This window comes from Oryctolagus cuniculus, chromosome 17, assembly GCF_051225735.1.
Source record: "Oryctolagus cuniculus isolate XC-2025 breed Fujian yellow rabbit chromosome 17, ASM5122573v1, whole genome shotgun sequence".
NCBI classification, from domain to species: domain Eukaryota; kingdom Metazoa; phylum Chordata; class Mammalia; order Lagomorpha; family Leporidae; genus Oryctolagus; species Oryctolagus cuniculus.
The window spans coordinates 3367571-3387965 of NC_142883.1; the positions used below are offsets into that span (position 1 = coordinate 3367571).

Sequence of the window (20395 nt, forward strand, 5' to 3'; positions counted from 1 at the left end):
CAGAACAGCGATTCCGCCGTGCAGCGAGCAAGGGCAGGGTGAGCACGCACTGAGGCAGGGTGAGCGCACAGTGGGGCAGGGTGAGCGCGTAGTGGGGCAGGGTGAGCGCAGTGGGGCAGGGTGAGTGCACAGTGGGGCAAGGTGAGCGCGTAGTGGGGCAGGGTGAGCGATTCCGCCGTGCAGCGAGCAAGGGCAGGGTGAGCACAGTGAGGCAGGGTGAGCGCACAGTGGGGCAGGGTGAGCACAGTGGGGCAGGGTGAGTGCACAGTGGGGCAGGGTGAGCACAGTGGGGCAGGGTGAGTGCGCAGTGGGGCAGGGTGAGCACAGTGAGGCAGGGTGAGCACACAGTGGGGCAGGGTGAGCACAGTGGGGCAGGGTGAGTGCACAGTGGGGCAGGGTGAGCACAGTGGGGCAGGGTGAGTGCACAGTGGGGCAGGGTGAGCGCACAGTGGGGCAGGGTGAGTGCACAGTGGGGCAGGGTGAGCACAGTGGGGCAGGGTGAGTGCACAGTGGGGCAGGGTGAGCACAGTGGGGCAGGGTGAGTGCACAGTGGGGCAGGGTGAGCGCACAGTGGGGCAGGGTGAGTACACAGTGGGGCAGGGTGAGCACAGTGGGGCAGGGTGAGTGCACAGTGGGGCAGGGTGAGTACACAGTGGGGCAGGGTGAGTGCACAGTGGGGCAGGGTGAGCACAGTGGGGCAGGGTGAGTACACAGTGGGGCAGGGTGAGTACACAGTGGGGCAGGGTGAGTGCACAGTGGGGCAGGGTGAGCACAGTGGGGCAGGGTGAGTGCACAGTGGGGCAGGGTGAGCGCACAGTGGGGCAGGGTGAGTACACAGTGGGGCAGGGTGAGCACAGTGGGGCAGGGTGAGTGCACAGTGGGGCAGGGTGAGCACACAGTGGGGCAGGGTGAGCGCACAGTGGGGCAGGGTGAGTACACAGTGGGGCAGGGTGAGTGCACAGTGGGGCAGGGTGAGCACAGTGGGGCAGGGTGAGTGCACAGTGGGGCAGGGTGAGCGCACAGTGGGGCAGGGTGAGTACACAGTGGGGCAGGGTGAGCACAGTGGGGCAGGGTGAGTGCACAGTGGGGCAGGGTGAGCACACAGTGGGGCAGGGTGAGCGCTGCACAGTGGGGCAGGGTGAGCGCGCAGTGGGGCAGCAGACCTTTTTCTGAGCACTTTCTTTCTTCTTCTTTTCTTCCTGCTTTTTCTTTTTCTTTTCTTCCATCAAACGCTCCTCTTCTTGGGGTTCTTGTTCTCTCTCCCTATTAAATACAAAGAGAAGTTCGGTATTTGTATGGCACCTACTTTTTTTCTTTATTGTTTAGCTTGTTTATTTTTTCGTTTTTGTTTGGAAGGCAGAGAGACAGACGTTTTCCATCCGCTGGTTCCCTCGCCAGAGGCCCACAGCACCGGGGCTGGGCCAGGCCAAAGCCAGGAGCCTGGAGCCCCCTCCACGTCTCCCGCATGGTGCAGGGGCCCAGCTTGCCATCACCTGCTGCTCCCAGGAACGGAGCTGGGACGCCAACCCGCTGATGAGCGATGTGGGCGTTCTGAGTGCATCCTAGAGACCTGCGAGTCTTAGAGACCTGTGCGTCCTAGAGACCTGTGTGTCCTAGAGACCTGTGCACCCTAGAGACCTGTGCATCCTAGAGACCTGTGCGCCCTAGAGACCTGTGCGCCCTAGAGACCTGTGCACCCTAGAGACCTGTGCGTCCTAGAGACCTGTGCACCCTAGAGACCTGTGCACCCTAGAGACCTGTGCATCCTAGAGACCTGTGCACCCTAGAGACCTGTGTGTCCTAGAGACCTGTGCGCCCTAGAGACCTGTGCATCCTAGAGACCTGTGCGTCCTAGAGACCTGTGCGTCCTAGAGACCTGTGCGCCCTAGAGACCTGTGTGTCCTAGAGACCTGTGCGCCCTAGAGACCTGTGCATCCTAGCGACCTGTGAGTCTTAAGACCTGTGCATCCTAGAGACCTGTGCGTCCTAGAGACCTGTGCGCCCTAGAGACCTGTGCATCCTAGCGACCTGTGAGTCTTAAGACCTGTGCGCCCTAGAGACCTGTGCGCCCTAGAGACCTGTGCACCCTAGAGACCTGTGCGTCCTAGAGACCTGTGCGCCCTAGAGACCTGTGCGTCCTAGAGACCTGTGCGCCCTAGAGACCTGTGCGTCCTAGAGACCTGTATGTCCTAGAGACCTGTGTCCTAGAGACCTGTGCACCCTAGAGACCTGTGCATCCTAGAGACCTGTGCGTCCTAGAGACCTGTGCGTCCTAGAGACCTGTGCACCCTAGAGACCTGTGAGTCTTAGAGACCTGTGTGTCCTAGAGACCTGTGAGTCTTAGAGACCTGTGCATCCTAGAGACCTGTGCGTCCTAGAGACCTGTGAGTCCTAGAGACCTGTGCGTCCTAGAGACCTGTGAGTCCTAGAGACCTGTGCATCCTAGAGACCTGTGCGTCCTAGAGACCTGTGTGTCCTAGAGACCTGTGCGTCCTAGAGACCTGTGAGTCTTAGAGACCTGTGCATCCTAGAGACCTGTGCATCCTAGAGACCTGTGAGTCTTAGAGACCTGTGCGTCCTAGAGACCTGTGCATCCTAGAGACCTGTGCATCCTAGAGACCTGTGCGTCCTAGAGACCTGTGAGTCCTAGAGACCTGTGCGTCCTAGAGACCTGTGCGTCCTAGAGACCTGTGTGTCCTAGAGACCTGTGCGTCCTAGAGACCTGTGAGTCTTAGAGACCTGTGCATCCTAGAGACCTGTGCATCCTAGAGACCTGTGAGTCTTAGAGACCTGTGCGTCCTAGAGACCTGTGAGTCTTAGAGACCTGTGCGTCCTAGAGACCTGTGTGTCCTAGAGACCTGTGCGTCCTAGAGACCTGTGAGTCTTAGAGACCTGTGCATCCTAGAGACCTGTGTGTCCTAGAGACCTGTGCGTCCTAGAGACCTGTGAGTCTTAGAGACCTGTGCATCCTAGAGACCGCTCTGTCACTGCCAGCCCCACCTGTCTCAGATCAAGCACGAGGAACATTAGCTGCAGAAAGTTTTGAGCCATGGACGGCGTGTGTGCATGGGATTCAGGAGGACATTCCGAGTGCAGGTGGGAAATGGACATGGACCCCACACTACTGCACCAAGCGCCCTCATGTCCTGGCTGCCTCCGCTGGCCGCTGTGTTCAGCCTGCACGTGCTGGGCATCGCGCGGGGGAAAGGGTACAACGGCGGCCAGGCCAGACCCGCATTCCTCACCGTTGTCTCAGGGTCATCATCAGTCATTCAAGGTATCTCCAAAATGTGGACGTCTGTCAGCCGAGTCACAGCCTGGAGAGGTGATGCTTGATAAGCCTGTTGTCTGCAAACATCCCCACAAGGCATGGTCAGTGGTGTAGGGTGCTGAGTCAGCACAGGGCAGCTCAGCGTGGAAGTGGTCCCAGCCGCCTGCGACTCAGGGCTGAAATGTCACAATGCAGCCTGGCTCTCCACTCACTGCCATCAGCTCCAAATTCGCCCTTCAACACGGGCTCTGTGATAACGACAGAGTGGGCACAGCATGGAGCTTTCTCAGTACAGGGCACCTGCAGGACACTGGAGGGGGCCTCCTGCTTCTGGCTGCTGCACGGCGGGGCCACTTTCGGGTGTGAGACCACCTAGCGATGGCCCCAGCCATGGGTCCAGCATGGGTGGTTTCTCAGCCACCTTGCAGCTCAGACACGGTCTGGGGCACCTTCTCACGACCCCCCAGCACAGACCCTGTGAGCCCCAGATCTGTGCCCTGTGGTACTTTCAGTAACACAGCCCTCCTGACTGGGACACCGCAGACACCCCACTTCCACCGCGTGTCTGTGAGCTTGGCCATCAGTGTGCAGCTATACCCTCCTCAAACTTCAGCCTTGGGGGCCTCTTCCACGTGAGTCCTTCCTTGGGTTCTCACCCTCAGCTCGGGAGCCCTATCATTTCTGGAGTTAATACCCTTTATCACAGTTTAATTATTTCTGGAGTTAAACTTTATCTGTGTGGCTCCTATCTCCCAAGTGGACCAGACTGATACAGAGGGAAGGTCACTGTAACGGAGTTAGTAGAGGAACAGCAAGCCCAAAACCTCAGCAAAATTCTGTCATCCGGGGCTGGCGCTGTGGCACACGGGTTCAAGCCCCGGCCTGGGCTGCCAGCACCCTGTGTGGGTGCCCATTCAGGTCCCGGCTGCTCCACTTCTGATTCAGCTCCCAACTAATGCACCTTGGAAAGCAGAGAAGATGGTTCAAGTCCTTGGGCCCCTGTACCCACATGGGAGACCCAGAGGAAGCTCCAGGCTCCAGGCTCCTGGCTTCAGCTCAGCTCAGCTCCAGCCGTTGCAGCCATTTGGGGAGATGGAAGACCTCTCTCTCTGCCTCTGCCTCTCTCTTTAACTCTTTCAAATAAATAAAATAAACCTGACATCCATCTATTAATATTGTCTTGAATTTATTAACTTTTCAGTCTGTTTTTAATTTGTAAATTTTTTATATTCAGCTACATGCACAAGGAATTTTCAACCTAGTGTCAGTTTGTACAAATATAATAATATTAGTCAAGTAATTCAATTATAATGAAAACATAAATCCACAGGATGAGGAGGTGTCTTTGTGAGTCTTCTCCCTTTAAAACAGTGGTTCGGGCGTGTTTTTGGCCAAGTGGTAAAGGTGCCCACATCCCATAGGCAGTGCTTGGGTTCGATTCCTGGTTCTACTCGCATTCCAGCTTCCTGCTAATGCACACACCAGGAGGCAGCAGGTGACGGCTGGTGGAGACCTGGATGGAGTTCCTGGCTCCCGGCTCCGGCTCGGCCTCACCCCACCCACTGCAGGTGTTTGCGGAGGGAACAAACAGATAGGAGCTCTGTTTCCTGCTGTCTAAAACAGACCAGCCAAGCCCTGAAACCGTGGTTCAGCTTTGGTACCCATCAACGTCACTGGAGAAGTTTCCACCGTGGTCGCAACCCACTCCAGTGCGCGCCCTGGGAGTGGGACTCAGGCTTCCAGACTCCAGTGTTCAGCCAAGGCCGACGAGAACTGTCAAGCGGGAAAGAGACTGCGCTTTACCTGAGAAGACACATGGAGCTTTCGGGAATGTTCTCAGGTTACAGGTGCAGAGGGCAGGCCACAGGCGCAGGAGCCCGTGTGAGTGACAGTTCTGCCACACGCCAGGGGAAGCCAGTTCACAGTGCCACTGCACTTCCTCAACCCACAGCACAACGAGGCCATCCCACTGCCTTCAGATAGTAAATTTAAAAAGGTACTCAATAAGAATAAAAATGTTTTAATTCTCTTTAATCAGCAAATTAAATGAATCAGAGCTGCGACTCCCTCAGCGGCGTTAAGATTTTGCTGTAATGGCGCGGTCGGTGCTGGGAGCAGAGTTCTTGCCGCCACGAGAACCGACACTTCCCCGCCTCTGCTCAGGCTGACGCGACAAAGCGTACTTCCGACATCTGCCCTTTGATACGGCTTTATCCAGTCTTCTCCTGGCTAGCAGTAATCTTTTTACTTCTAACTCCTAATGCACAGGTTTTCTATTGTTCGCCAATAAAATTTAAAAATCAACATCTAGTCCTATTTTTACTTTGTAAAATTAAATACATGTACAAAAAAATACATGAAGAAAAATACGTACAAAAGGCCACAAAGAAAAGTCAGGTCCCTCCTTCTCCACCACCCACAGTCTCTCCTCAGATGAACAAGCCAACAGCCTCCTGGGGCATTCTCAGGGGTCTCTGTGAGACCACACACATCCACCTTGGAGAGCGCTCAGTGCAGGCAGCCATTTGGCCAGGCAGTGCAGAGGCAAAGCAGGACGCCCAGGGCTCATCTAGCGGTGCCTGGCGCTGACCCTGTCCTGGCTCCCGAGTCCAGATTCCCAGGAGGCAGGGCCGGTCCAGTGATTATTTCCCACCCGCCACGTGGAGTCTGGGGTTGAGGACCAGAGGTGAGATGGCTGATGGACTCCAAGGTCCTCTGATGCTCACACACCTTGGGTGCTCTGCTTCTAACCATTGCGAGATGGCCAAGATGAATGCCACTCCCTTAGGACCCCTTCCCAGGGGCTGGCGCTGTGCTGCAGGGGCAAAACCCCCGCTGGCACCCCACACGGGTGCTGGTTTGTGTCTCGGCTGCTCCACTTCCAATCCAGTTCTGCTAACGGCCTGGGAAAAGCAGTGGGAAAATGGCCCAAGTGTTGGACCGGCTGCTGCAGCCACTGGGGAGTGAACCAGTGGATGGAAGATCCCTCTCTGTCTCTAAACCTTTCAAAATAAATAAACACACTTTTTTTTTTTTCCCTTTTAAAGACTCCCTTCTGGCAGGCTGCTTTATAGCCTCCTTCTTGGCCGTGGCTTTGAAGACATCAGCTGTCAATCCAACTGCAAAGAACTAAGCTTGGCCACTGGCCCGGGGCAGCCTGGATGCTGCCCTGTCCCACAGGTGCAGGCCTTGAAGGGGACCCAGCTAAGCTCAGCCTCCTGACGCAGATACCGTGACATACTATCTATGGTATGCAGGATGGAAGGTTGACACAGGTCATCACTTGGGACTCTGGGTGCTGGCCATGGTGGGGTGAGCCCCCTACAGCCACTCTCTCCCACTGATTTGCCTCAACCCCAAAATTGGACAAAGTACAATATAAATTCGAAAAACATAAATAAAAAATAAACACAAGTAGGCAGACTGGGGAGAGCAAACTTCGGACGAGAATGAATTTCCCCAGTCTTCCCTTTTTCTTGAAGCTTTGGCCAGCGGGTGGGGCTGCAGCCAGAGCTGTGCTGGGCTGGGGCGAGGCGTGACGTGGTGGCACAGGCAGGAAAAGCCGAGCGAGGGTCCACTGTTCTCCCCAGAGGCTCCTGTGAGCTAGGCAGCATGCGGAGACCCCAAGGAGACCGGCAATCCTAGGCACGAGCCTCCACCACTGAGGGGTCCTCTCTGAGTTCTGCATGCCTGGGTCAAGGCCCCACAGAGCAGAGCTGGGGCTCTGAGAACTCAACTACGACCTCAGCCCTCCCCGCCCCTGCCCCAGCTCTCATACCAACTCCCTAGCAGTGCACACGCGGGCCACTGACGCTGGAACCCTTGCCTGCAGAAGGCGAGGCCGACTTGTGCTCTGAACCTAACAGGGATCTTCCTTTGGGAAGGGTGCTGAAGGACGCAGAGGTCTGAGGAGGCGCCCTGTCACGTTTTCCTCTTAGTGCTGGCGCAGGTTGCTAAGACCCCCTGTGCCGCCCGGCCTCCTCCACCCATCCTGTCGGGTGCCACCTCCCGCCCTCGCAGCCCAGGGCTTCCAGAGGCAGCAGCACCAGGGATGCATCACGCGGCTCACTGAAGAGCCCCAAGTGCCAGACGACACCGGCCGTGAACTCCACAGAACCAGAGCGCTGGGCATTGCCGTGGCCATCTCTCGACCAGAGAGAGTCTGAAAATGAAGCCACCAAGAAACAGAAGCTAAGAAAAGGAGACAAGGACTACGACTCCATGATCTTCGAGTGCAGAAGGGTCATTTCTGCAGCCTGATACCGCGACCCCTTGCCCTCTCTGGGCCAGGGCTGAGCATGGTTCACGCCAGGCCAGCCCCAGCGCCCTGGAACCCGAGCCCTGCCCTGGAGTGGCAGCAGCTGCAGCACGTCTGTGGCACTGACTGTCCGCCTGCACACCCGCCAGCAGCGCTTGCTGCCTAGGCTGCAGGACGCCGTAGGTCCCTGTTCTGGTCTTCAGTGTCTCCTCCAGCTCTGTCAGCCCCCTTACATCACTTACAACCCCACACCCCGAAACCATACAGCTCCTCTCACTGCCTGTAACCAAAGAATCCTGACAAATACAGCTTATCAACAATCTACCCAGGCTTACTCAGGGAAGGTTAGTACTGACTGCTGCAGAACTACTTAATTACAACTTGTCTTAAAACTAATTGGGTTGTGGCCGGTGCCGCGGCTCACTAGGCTAATCCTCTGCCTAGCGGCGCCAGCACACAGGGTTCTAGTCCTGGTTGGGGCGCCGGATTCTGTCCCGGTTGCCCCTCTTCCAGGCCAGCTCTCTACTGTGGCCAGGGAGTGCAGTGGAGGATGGCCCAGGTGCTTGGGCCCTGCACCCCATGGGAGACCAGGAAAAGCACCTGGCTCCTGGCTCCTGCTATCGGATCAGCGCGGTGCGCCGGCCGCAGCGCGCTGGCCGCGGCGGCCATTGGAGGGTGAACCAACGGCAAAAGGAAGACCTTTCTCTCTGTCTCTCTCTCTCACTGTCCACTCTGCCTGTCAAAAAAAAAAATAATAATAATAATAAAATTAAAAAAAAACTAATTGGGTTGAATAAATATCTTATCACTATAAAATTACTTTAGCATAACTATTAGCATGTTCATTACAAGTATAGTTCTTTTTTTAAAGAGGGAGAGACAGAGAGGTCTTCAGTCCACTGGTTCATTCCCTAGATGGCTGCAATAGCCGGAGCTGTGCTGATCCAAGGCCAGGGGCCAGGAGCTTCTTCCAGGTCTCTTACATGGATGCAGGGGCCCAAGGACTTGGGCCAAGTTCTATTGCTTTCCCAGGCCATAGCAGAGAGCTGGATTGGAAGAGGGGCAGCCAGGACTCGAACCGGCACCCATATGGGATGCTAGCACTGCAGGCGGAGGATTAACCTAATGTGCCACAGCGCCGGCCTCACAAGTGTAGTTCTTTGATTTAGAATTATTTCTTTTCCTTTTCATCTGAAAAGTGGAGAGAGATATACATACAGAGACAGACAGATCTTCCATCTGCCGGTTCTCTCCCCAAATGCCCACAACAGCAGGGGCTGGGCCAGGCCAAAGCCAGGACCAATCACTCCATTTGGGCCTCCCCTGTGGATGGCAGGGACTTAACTACTTGAGCCATCACTCTGACTCCCTGGGTGTGCACTACCAGGAGGCTGCGACTAGAACCAGAGCCAGACTAGAACCAGGCACTCTGCTAGGGAATGTGGGTGTTTCAGGCAGCATCTTAACTGCTTTACCTAATAGCTGCCCCAACAGCAGAACTTTAATAACACTCCATTTCCACAGTCAATTATATAATCGCATGTGAATACACATTCTGTGAAAATGCTTCACAGAGCAGAAGAAAATTTCCAGCTGGCTCTCAGGCACAGCTGTCCTAGCGGACACGCCGTGGCACAGACACAGCTGTCCTAGAGGACACGCCGTGGCACAGACACGGCTGTCCTAGCGGACACGCCGTGGCACAGACCCGGCTGTCCTAGCGGACACGCCGTGGCACAGACCCGGCTGTCCTAGCGGACATGCCATGGCACAGACCCGGCTGTCCTAGTGGGGACACGCTGTGGCACAGACACAGCTGTCCTAGCGGACATGTCATGGCACAGACACAGCTGTCCTAGTGGGGACACGCCGTGGCACAGACACAGCTGTCCTAATGGACACGCCGTGGCACAGACACAGCTGTCCTAGTGGGGACACACTGTGGCACAGACACAGTTGTCCTAGCAGACACGCTGTGGCACACAACACAGCTGTCCTAGCGGACATGCCGTGGCACAGATACAGTTGTCCTAGCGGACACGCCGTGGCACAGACACAGCTGTCCTAGCGGGGACACACTGTGGCACAGACACAGCTGTCCTAGCGGACACGTCATGGCACAGACACAGCTGTCCTAGTGGATAAGCCGTGGCACAGACACAGCTGTCCTAGTGGACACGCCATGACACAGACCCAGCTGTCCTAGTGGGGACACGCTGTGGCACAGACCCAGCTGTCCTAGTGGGGACATGCCGTGGCACAGACACAGCTGTCCTAGCGGGGACACGCCGTGGCACAGACACAGCTGTCCTAGCGGGGACACGCCGTGGCACAGACACAGCTGTCCTAGCGGGGACACGCTGTGGCACAGACACAGCTGTCCTAGTGGACACGCCGTGGCACAGACACAGCTGTCCTAGTGGACACGCTGTGGCACAGACACAGCTGTCCTAGCGGGGACACGCTGTGGCACAGACACAGCTGTCCTAGTGGGGACACGCTGTGGCACAGACACAGCTGTCCTAGCGGACACGTCATGGCACAGACACAGCTGTCCTAGTGGACAAGCCGTGGCACAGACACAGCTGTCCTAGTGGACACTCCGTGACACAGACCCAGCTGCCCTAGCGGGGACACGCTGTGGCACAGACACAGCTGTCCTAGCGGGGACACGCCGTGGCACAGACACAGCTGTCCTAGTGGACACGCTGTGGCACAGACACAGCTGTCCTAGTGGGGACACGCTGTAGCACAGACACAGCTGTCCTAGCGGGGACACGCCGTGGCACAGACACAGCTGTCCTAGCGGACACGCCGTGGCACAGACACAGCTGTCCTAGCGGACACATCATGGCACAGACACATTGTCCTTGTGCACACACCGTGGCACAGACACAGCTGTTCTCGTGGACATGCTGTGGCACAGACACAGTTATCCTTGTGGACACTCCATGGCACAGACACGGCTGTCCTAGTGGACACGCCGAGTGGTTGACAGTGACGAAGATTCCATTCTTCGCTACAGAATGTGAAAGCAGGCAGTGCACTGTTTCCCCCTCAGTGTCCACTTGCAACAACTGATGAAGCTGGAGGTGGCGGAGGGGCGCTGCTTATTGATTTACTGCCTCTTGGCGCCAGACTTCACGGTTTACCAGTTCTGTAAAATCCACCTAAGACCTTTAACAATTTTTGCTTGCCAGCACACTGCTCTCTCAGCAGAGGGCACTGGAGAGGCATGCAGGAGAAGGGTTTTTGGGCCAGGCAGGCCTGGGCAGGTGGCACCTGGCTGGACACTTCCACTACAGCTGAAGGGTTCCCAGCGAGCTCTGTCTACACAGCACCACAGCAGCTTCCCTGCCGCCCCCTGAGCCACGGCTGTGGCGGCTCCCGTGCGGCCCGGGCCTTAGCCTTGGAGGCTGTCTTTGGGTGCTCCCTCTGGGCCTGGGCAGGAATGCACCTTATTTCTGCTATTGCTATAATCTCCTGTTTCCTTTGCTTCTCACTAACCAGTCCCTTATTACTCTAAGTCCTTGTTACAGTTAATAATTAAAACAATCATTTACGCATTTATTGTTTGATTCATCAGGGCGAGGGACAGACATGGAGAGAGTCAGATGGACAGAGACAGAGTCAGAGATCCCCCACCCACTGGTTCACTCCTCAAATGCCGGTCAACAGCCAGGGCCGGGCCAGGCCAAAGCCAGGAGCTGGGGCTCAGGCTGGTCTCCCATGTGGGCGGCAGGGACCCAGGCAATTGAGCATTGCCTGCGCCTCCCAGGTTGTGCTGCAGCAGGAAGCTGGATTAGAAGCAGAAGTTCTGGGGCTGGCGCTGTGGTGCAGTGGGTCAAAGCCCTGGCCTGAAGCGCCGGCATCCCATATGGGCGCAGGTTCGAGACCCGGCTACTCCACTTCCAATCCAGATCTCTGCTGTGGCCTGGGAAAGCAGTGGAAGATGACCCAAGTGCTTGGGCCCCTGCACCCACGTGGGAGACCTGGAAGAAGCTCCCGGCTCCTGGCTTCAAGAATGGCTCAGCTCTAGCCGTTGTGGCCAATTGCGGAGTGGCCAATTGGGGAGATGGAAGATCTCTCTCTCTCTCTTTGTAACTCTTTCAAATAAATTAATTAATTAAAAAAAAAAAAAAAAAGAAGACGACAAAGCTTGAACCTAGGCACTGTGTTGGGGATGCAGGCATCCCAAGCGGCCTCTTAATGGCTGTGCCAAATGCCCACTCCAGGGATTCTTCGTAGCAAACTCTCCCCATTCTCACTACTGCACAGGCTCGCTCTCCTGCGTGAGGACACTAACATTAGAGCCTCTTTCAAATCTGCCAGTAAAATGGAGACTGCTTAATACTGTCACACAAGCATAAATACAATTCATAGATGTGCTTGAGGGGCGGGGAACGTCACAGCTACACACGGCCCGCTAATCACCTGGCCTGGCCCTGCCACGGCAGCTGCAGGTGGGACTCAGAATTCAACAAATCTCTCACAGGCCAGTCTTCAAACTGGTGATTTTGTATGGCCCACAAATGATGTTTGTTTTTTTTTTTTTTTTTAAGATTTTTTTTTTTATTTGAAAGACAGTTACAGAGAGAGGTAGGGAATGAGATAGGTCTTCCATCTGCTGGTTCACTCCCCAAATGGCCACAATGGCTAGAGCTGAGCCAATCCAAAGCCAGGAGCCAGCAGCCTCCTCCAGGTCTCCCACGTGGGTGCAGGGGCCCAAGAACTTGGACCATCCTCTATTGCTTTCCCAGGCCATAGCAGGGAGCTGGATCGGAAGTGGAGCAGCTGGGACTTGAACCACCCACGTGGGATGCCGACGCTGCAGGCGGCAGCTCTGCCTGCTGCACCACAGTGCCGGCCCAACAGTACTTTCTTTTACCTTCACGACAGCTTTACATTCCACCAGCTTTAGAGTACTGGGGCAACTCGAGAGACGGTCATGAAGGAAAAAGGACTGCGTGCCAGCAGCATGCACGCTGAGCAGTGACTAGCCCCTGAGGTGAGGGAAGGGCCTGGGGCCCAGCAGGGTGAGAGCTGGGCTGCAGAGGGTCTCTCACGCTTCCTTCAGTCTCTGTGATTCTGCGAGCTGGAAGCACGGTCAGCGGAGTGGGCTCAGCTCCAGGAGCCACTACGCTAACGCGTGCCCAAAGCTGCGATCTAATGTAGAACAGGCATGTGTGCCAGGGCTGGGCAGAGCCTCCTGACACCATCATCCACTCGCCCCTTGGCCCCAAGACATCTGTGAAGCCCGGGGTTTCACGCAAGGATAAGGGGAGAGGCCGCTTCAAGGGTTCGTGCTGAGGTGCCGGGGTGTGTAGTGATCTGGGATGCCTGCATTCCACATCAGAGTGCCTGGGTTTGAGCCCTACCTCCACCTTCCATTCAGTTTTATGCTAATGCAACTGGGAGTGCAGACAACTGCCCAAGTAGTTGGGTTCCTGCCACCCAGGGGAGATCCAGGTGGAGCTCCTGGCTCTGGCTTGCCAGCCCTGGCTGTTGTGGGTGTTTGGGGAGTGAACCAGCAGATGGTTGACTCTTTGCCTATCACCTTGCCTTTCAAATAAATAAATCAATCTTTTTAAAAAAATGTACATATTAGAGTAATAAGCTGATAAAGCACTCAAATGTTGACCTAAATAGAAAAAAATTTGACAAATTATATTGTTGCAGGAAAAACACACAGATACTAAGAGGTTTGTTGATATGTCTCATAAAAATGTGAAATATGAAAACTCTTATTTCAGCATTGAGGAAGAAAACTTATCTGAAAAATACAAATTATAGAAAAATTTTATTTTCAAACCTATACCAAGTTTAGATTGCAAAAAAAGAAAAAAAAAGTCCCGACAGAAATCCTGGAGGAACTACTTGATTAGAGAAAAGTGTCCTGTTATGCTGTTATGGGCTGCACTGTTATGACACAATTAGGCTCAGGAGCTAGCCCCTCCCTCAGCAATCAGGAACAGTACACCAACCGCTGGGCCGCGGAACCCCCCCCCCCCATCCCGCCCCTTTAGAGTCACAAACTGCCCTTTCTACTTTTTAAGCTACTTCCCGCCTTTTAACAACTTGTTTTTTTAAAAAAAATTATTTATTTATTTTAAAGTCAGAGTTACACAGAGAGAGAAGAGGCAGAGAGAGAGAGACAGAGACAGAGAGAGAGACAGAGGGGTCTTCCAATTCACTGGTTCACTCCCCAGTTGGCCACAATGGCTGGAGCTGCGCTGATCCAAAGCCAGGAGCTTCTTCCGGGTCTCCCACGCAGGTGCAGGGGCCCAAGAACTTGCACCATCTTCCACTGCTTTCCCAGGCCACAGCAGAGAGCTGGATGGGAAGTGGAGCAGCCGGGACTCGAACCGGCACCATATGGGATGCTGGCACTGCAGGCGGCGGCTTTACCCGCTACGCCACAGCACCGGCCCCTTTGAACAACTGTAATACTCACAGTGTGTAGGCTGTATGTACTGCATGCCCCATGTCCAGGCACCAATTTCAAAAAGCAAATGTTTCCTAAGACTGTCATAAAGTACATCCTGCTAACTGCCATCATTTTGATTGATTTGTTTTCTAAATTTTTATTTGTTTTCATTTTATTTAAAGGCAGAGAGAGAGAGAGAGAGAGAGAGAGAGAGAGAGATCAGTTGATCGACTTTCCATCTCTGGCTTACTCCTCCGATGGTGGCAACAGCAGGGCTGGGCCAGGCTGAAGCCAGCAGCCATGAACCCCATCTGTGTCTGCCACGTGGGTGCAGGGGCCCAAGTGCTTGCGCCCTCACTGCTGCCTCCCAGGGCGCATCAGCCGGGAGCCGGGTGGGAACGAGAGGAGCCGGGGCTTGACCCAGGCTCTCCAAGCAGCAGCTTAGCCACTACGCCACAATGCCTACCCTGATTTCTTACAATATTACACCTAGAGTTTACCTCTCCCAAGACTTGAGCAGAATCAGGTCTAGTAACGGGTTCATACGTGTAGGGCACTGACTTACAATCTGCCCTATCGGGGAAGCAACTAGCAGTTTACCAGATCACCCTCACGACAGCCTCCGTCCTCAGAGCGGCGGATGCACAGGCGACGCGCTCTTGCCCAGACAGCGACGCTGAGGCCCTCAAATCTGCAGTGGCGGCTTTACTAGACGCGCTCTCGCAGCCTCCTGCGAGTCAAAAAGCCCGATGGGAAAACTCAGCAGTTCTCTGGACAGCCAGAGACAGTCCAAGTGTGAAGGTTTCTGATGGTCTTGCTTAATCCAAAGACAAAACTTAGACAATCAAAGAATCCTCCATAAATACCAAGTTCCAGTGGAAACACATACAAGCAAGCAGCCAGCATCGAGTTATGCAGTCTCTGGAAAACCCAAGGGCAGCAAGAACTGTAACTTACTAGGCACTGGGCTGTGCAGATCATTGAGATCCATGATCTCAGTCACTCCTCAAAGCAACCTTGTTGGAATGGACACCACCTGAGCCTTCAAGGCCACATGTGCTCACACAGTGACTGAACTGTCAGTCAAATGTCACTCACCGCATCCGCCATACTGCACAGCACCCCCAAAGAGTGCATGCTCTTGGGGCCGGGGCTGTGGCACCAGCATCCCATATGGCTGCTCCACCTTCAATCCAGCTCCCTAGTGGCTTGGAAGAGCAGAAGATGGCCCAAGTGCTTGGACCCTGTACCTGCGTGGGAGACCGGGAAGGAGCTCCTGGCTCCTGGCTTTGCATTGGCCCAGCTCCAGTTGTTGCAGCCATTTGGGGAGTGAACCAGCGGATGGAAGACCTCTCTGTCTCTCCCTCTGTAACTCTGCTTCTCAAATAAACAAATACATATTTTAAAAAGCCTTTAAATTTCTTTTACATTTTACTTTTATTTATTTGAAAGGGAGGGAGGGAGGGAGGGAGTAGGATGGGGGGAGACAGACAGATACAAGAGTGCTCCTACCTGCTGGCTCCCTCCCCGAATGCCTGTAAGGGCCAGGGCTGGGCTGGAGCTGGGCATCTAACACTCATTCCAGGTCTCTCACATGAGTGGCAGGAACCCAACGACCTGAGCCGTCATCTGCTCCTCGAAGGGTGTGCGTCAGCAGCAAGACAGAAGCGGGGCAGAGCTGGGGCTCGAGTCCAGACACTCGGATGGAACGAGTACATCTCAGCTGGTGGCTTAAGCGCCCTCCCGCCGGCCGCCCTCCCGCCTCTCCAGTCCACGGCTGGAAGGTCTGCAGGGTCTTCCCTCACCCACGGCCCCACACAGGGAGGCTGGGAGGTCTGCAGGGTCTCCCTCACACCCACGGCCCCACACAGGGAGGCTGGGAGGTCTGCAGGGTCTCCCTCACACCCACGGCCCCACACAGGGAGGCTGGGAGGTCTGCAGGGTCTCCCTCACACCCACGGCCCCACACAGGGAGGCTGGGAGGTCTGCAGGGTCTCCCTCACACCCACGGCCCCACACAGGGAGGCTGGGAGGTCTGCAGGGTCTCCCTCACACCCACGGCCCCACACAGGGAGGCTGGGAGGTCTGCAGGGTCTCCCTCACACCCACGGCCCCACACAGGGAGGCTGGGAGGTCTGCAGGGTCTTCCCTCACACCCACGGCCCCACACAGGGAGGCTGGGAGGTCTGCAGGGTCTCCCTCACACCCACGGCCCCACACAGGGAGGCTGGGAGGTCTGCAGGGTCTCCCTCACACCCACGGCCCCACACAGGGAGGCTGGGAGGTCTGCAGGGTCTCCCTCACACCCACGGCCCCACACAGGGAGGCTGGGAGGTCTGCAGGGTCTCCCTCACACCCACGGCCCCACACAGGGAGGCTGGGAGGTCTGCAGGGTCTCCCTCACACCCACGGCCCCACACAGGGAGGCTGGGAGGTCTGCAGGGTCTCCCTCACACCCACGGCCCCACACAGGGAGGCTGGGAGGTCTGCAGGGTCTTCCCTCACACCCACGGCCCCACACAGGGAGGCTGGGAGGTCTGCAGGGTCTCCCTCACACCCACGGCCCCACACAGGGAGGCTGGGAGGTCTGCAGGGTCTCCCTCACACCCACGGCCCCACACAGGGAGGCTGGGAGGTCTGCAGGGTCTCCCTCACACCCACGGCCCCACACAGGGAGGCTGGGAGGTCTGCAGGGTCTCCCTCACACCCACGGCCCCACACAGGGATCTGGGAGGTCTGCAGGGTCTCCCTCACACCCACGGCCCCACACAGGGAGGCTGGGAGAGGGCTCCAGATGCACTCAGTGAAGCTTCTTCCCGCAGGAAGATGAGGATGCGTTCTGGGGCTAATGGCGACTCTGGGCCGGGGCACCGGCCCGCTTCTGCAGACGTCCCCAATACAGGGTGACTCTTCTGAAACAAAGCGATGCGTATACACACACATCTGAGCTTGTGTGTTAGGTGACCGAATGATACATAAGCTTGGACTCCACGGAGCATGACCAGAAGCACTTGGGTAGGGCTTCTCAAAGGAGAAGGCGGCACCAACTGCCTACGCAGCCGCAGAAGGACCTCCATTCCTGCAGGACGACGGCGCGGCACAGCTACACAGCGGCCCTTCCAGGTGGACCTGCTACAAAGCACTGCATTCTACCCAACCTAAGACGCCTCAGACAGACGACGCACAGTGCTTCTGTGCATCACTAAGAAAGAAATGCTGCCGATCACGCCCTGCTATACGCATCCCACTGGATGTAAGGCAAACAGCAATTCTGGAGATGTAAAACGTGCGAAATGTGTTTCAGGCCACAGCAGAGAGCTGGACTGGAAGAGGAGCAGCCTAGATTAGAATCCGGCACCCATATGGGATGCCAGCACCGCAGGTGGAGGATTAACCAAGTGAGCCATGGCACCGGCCCCTGAAATAATTATTTTTATAAAATTTAATATTCAGGGCTGGCGCTATGGTGTCATGGGCTAATCTTCCCCCTGCAGCACCGGCATCCTATATGGGCACCAGTGGAGTCCGGCTGCTCCTCTTCCAATCCAGCTCTCTGCTATGGCCTGGGAAAGCAGTGGAGGATGGCCCAAGTCCTTGGGCCCCTGCACCCACGTGGGAGACCTGGAAGAAGCTTCAAGCATTGAAGTCTCAGAATTCTGCCACCACCAGTTTCCTTTCATCACCTCAAAAGTTTTCTCCCGATTGTCCTCACCCTTCTGGATGAAATGAGTCATTATTTGTTCTAAAAGAAAAAATGTTTTTAAAAATTATAATTGTTTTAAACCTACAAATTAATTTTTAAAAGATTTATCTATTTATTTACTTGAAAGAGTGACAGAGAGGAAGAGAAACAGAGAAAGATCTTCCATCTGCTGGTTCGCTCCCCACATGCACCCAACAGCCAGGGCTGGACCAGGCTAGAGGCAGGAGCCAGGAGCTCCATCTGGGTCTCCCACGTGGGTGCAGGGGCCTGAGGACTTGAGCCATCTTCTGCTTTCCCAGGCCACAGCAGGGAGCTGGATCAGAAGTAGAGCAGCCAGGTCTCGAACAGCACCCATGTGGGATACCAGTACTTCAGGCCAGGGTGTTCACCCACTGCGCTACAGTGCTGCCCCCCCCCCCTTTAAGATTTATTCATTTATTTTGAAAGTCAGAGTTACAGAGAGAGAGAGAGAATCTTCCATTTGCTGGTTTACTCCCCAGATGGCCACAATGGCCAGCTCAGGGCCAAGCTGAAGTCAGGAGCCAGGAGTTTTATCTGCGTTTCCCATGTGGGTGCACAGGTCCCAATACATGGGCCATCTTCCATTGCTTCCCAGGCCATTATCAGGGAGACGGATTGGAACTGGAGCAGCAGGAACACCCCACGTGGGGCAGCAGAGTCCCAGGCAGCAGCTTTACCCGCGACATCACAGCGCCAGGCCCCAGCAGGCACAATTCTAAGACCCCTCCAAGAGTCCAAGTCCACAGTCAACATACCCTCTCCCGCATATTCAATCAAACAAATTCAGGTACTGTTTTGAAGGTATTTTAAAATATGTAACTCAAATCCCAAGTCAGATACACCATCCAGGTAGGCTTGGTGACCTTAAATCTCAGCTTAGAGGTCGGAGAGAGATGGTCTCGAAAGCTGAAGCCTAAGAAAGCGTGGGCACACAGCTGCTGGTTTGGAGACGACGAGCAGGAAGCACGGAGCGCAGCTGCGTCAAGGCGCTGAGAGCCGCTCCACCGGCAGCCGGCCAAGAGCTGGGGTCTGCAAACAAGCTGGGAAGCTGATTCTTCCACAGAGCCTGCTCACACCTTGACCCCGGCTGTTCAGCGTCACAGACAGACACCCAGTCACCCCACACCAGCCTCCGGCCTGCAGACTGTGGACTAACATTATCTGCTTTTTGAATCTCCAAGGTTGTGGTGACCCGTCATACAGCAAATGGAAAACCCACACATCTGTCTTATTCAGTTGGCCTGGACCTAGAGGGTAATATTTAAGTAGATAAATATTGTTGTTAGGAGGAGTCTTAGCAATCGTAGTAGTCAAGAATTAGAAACCACAGCAGTCATCTGAACACAGATTTGTTAGCCAGCAAAGGTGGTTATTTTTTTATTTTTTTAACTTGAGAGGTGTGGAGAGAGAGAGAGACAGAGAGACAGACACACAGTCGTAGAGTGACCCGTCCTCCACAGTACAACATGCAGGACTGGGCTGAAGCACAGAGGGGGCCTCAGCCCAGGTGTCCCACGTGCATGGCGGGGTCCGAACCACTTGAGCCACTACCACTGCTTCTGCGGGTCATGCTAGCAGGCACTCAGGTACCAGACACGGGCGTCTTGAACAGCAGGCTGGACCTCGCCGCTGTGCCTTCACTGACTTGTTTTTAAAGACTGACTCATGTATTTGAAAGGCAGAGTTACAGAGAGTGAGAGTGTCACAGAGCTCCCCTGCGTCACCTGTGGACGCACTGAGACAGGGAGGAGTCGCCTGTGCCTGTGCCTGTGCCTGACGAGCCCTCCGGCGAAGCCAGCTGCTCACGAGAGAGACGCTCACAGTGCCTGACTCCCCCCTCTGCTGGTTCACTTGCCAAAATGCCTGTAACTGCCGGGGCTGGGCCAGGCCAAAGCCAGGAGCCAGGAACTCAATCTGGGTCTCTCACGTGGGTGGCAGGGGCCCAAGGGGTGGGGCCATCCCTGGCTGCCTCAGAGGGTGCAGTAGAGGGAAGCTGGAATTGGAGGAGGAGCCAGCAGTCCAATCTGGGGGCAGGATTCCCAGGCAGCAGTCACCCCTGTGCCAAACGCCTCCCCCAGCTTTAATTTGCATCGGCTGATTCAAAACGAAGTCTATTTCTGTGAGGGCTGGATTTCAGAATCATCTTTAGGTTCACCATGTGTCTAGGGCAAAAAGTCGTGTTTCTTCCTCTTGGGGAGGGGCGTTCCCACCGGGGTCATTGCCCCCTTGTTACCCCTGAACTCTCCAACTCCGCTGAGAGCCCCACTCTCTCTGCTCAGCCCTCGGCACAGCGCCTGGGCTGCAACGCCCCGGCTGGCTCCCGTGCACCAGCGCTGATCCCATCTCTTCAGCCTCCCTTCTCTCCAGGAACTGGGCCCCTCAAAATCCTTAAAGCCCTGCTGGCATCCAACGTCTTCAAATGTTGCCTTTTTTTTTTTTTTTATCATCTTCCTAAAATTTTTAGTTCTTGGTGACAGCGTTGGTCAGCAGTCTGGCTTGGCCAGAAGCAGGAGTCCAAAAATACTAAATTTGACTGGATGACTTTCCAGATAGCAACTGGGGTAATCTCAGGAATCCTCTTTCTCCGTCTACTACAGTGTTGGACGTTAACAGCATGAACTCACTGGGTCTAGACTCTATCGCTTTAATATGCTGCTGCACTCGTCTCCAGCTCTCTTTAGAAATAAACTTCATAAATATCAGTACCAATGAGTC

At 55.3% G+C, this 20395-nt stretch overlaps 1 protein-coding gene across 8 annotated transcripts in view; it reads right to left on the reverse strand.

Annotated features, from left to right (window-relative positions):
- TNRC6C (trinucleotide repeat containing adaptor 6C) overlaps positions 1 to 20395 on the reverse strand; it is a 115969-nt gene that overhangs the window by 70644 nt on the left and 24930 nt on the right. For all 8 annotated transcript variants that reach the window (XR_016223468.1, XR_016223465.1, XR_016223466.1 and 5 more), the window contains exon 2: positions 1164 to 1263. Coding sequence is in view for 3 of the 8 variants with exons in the window: in XM_089316679.1 (XP_089172805.1) it covers positions 1164 to 1226 (63 nt within the window). In the remaining 5 variants the exon portion in view is untranslated. The remainder of the gene's footprint in view (positions 1 to 1163; positions 1264 to 20395) is intronic.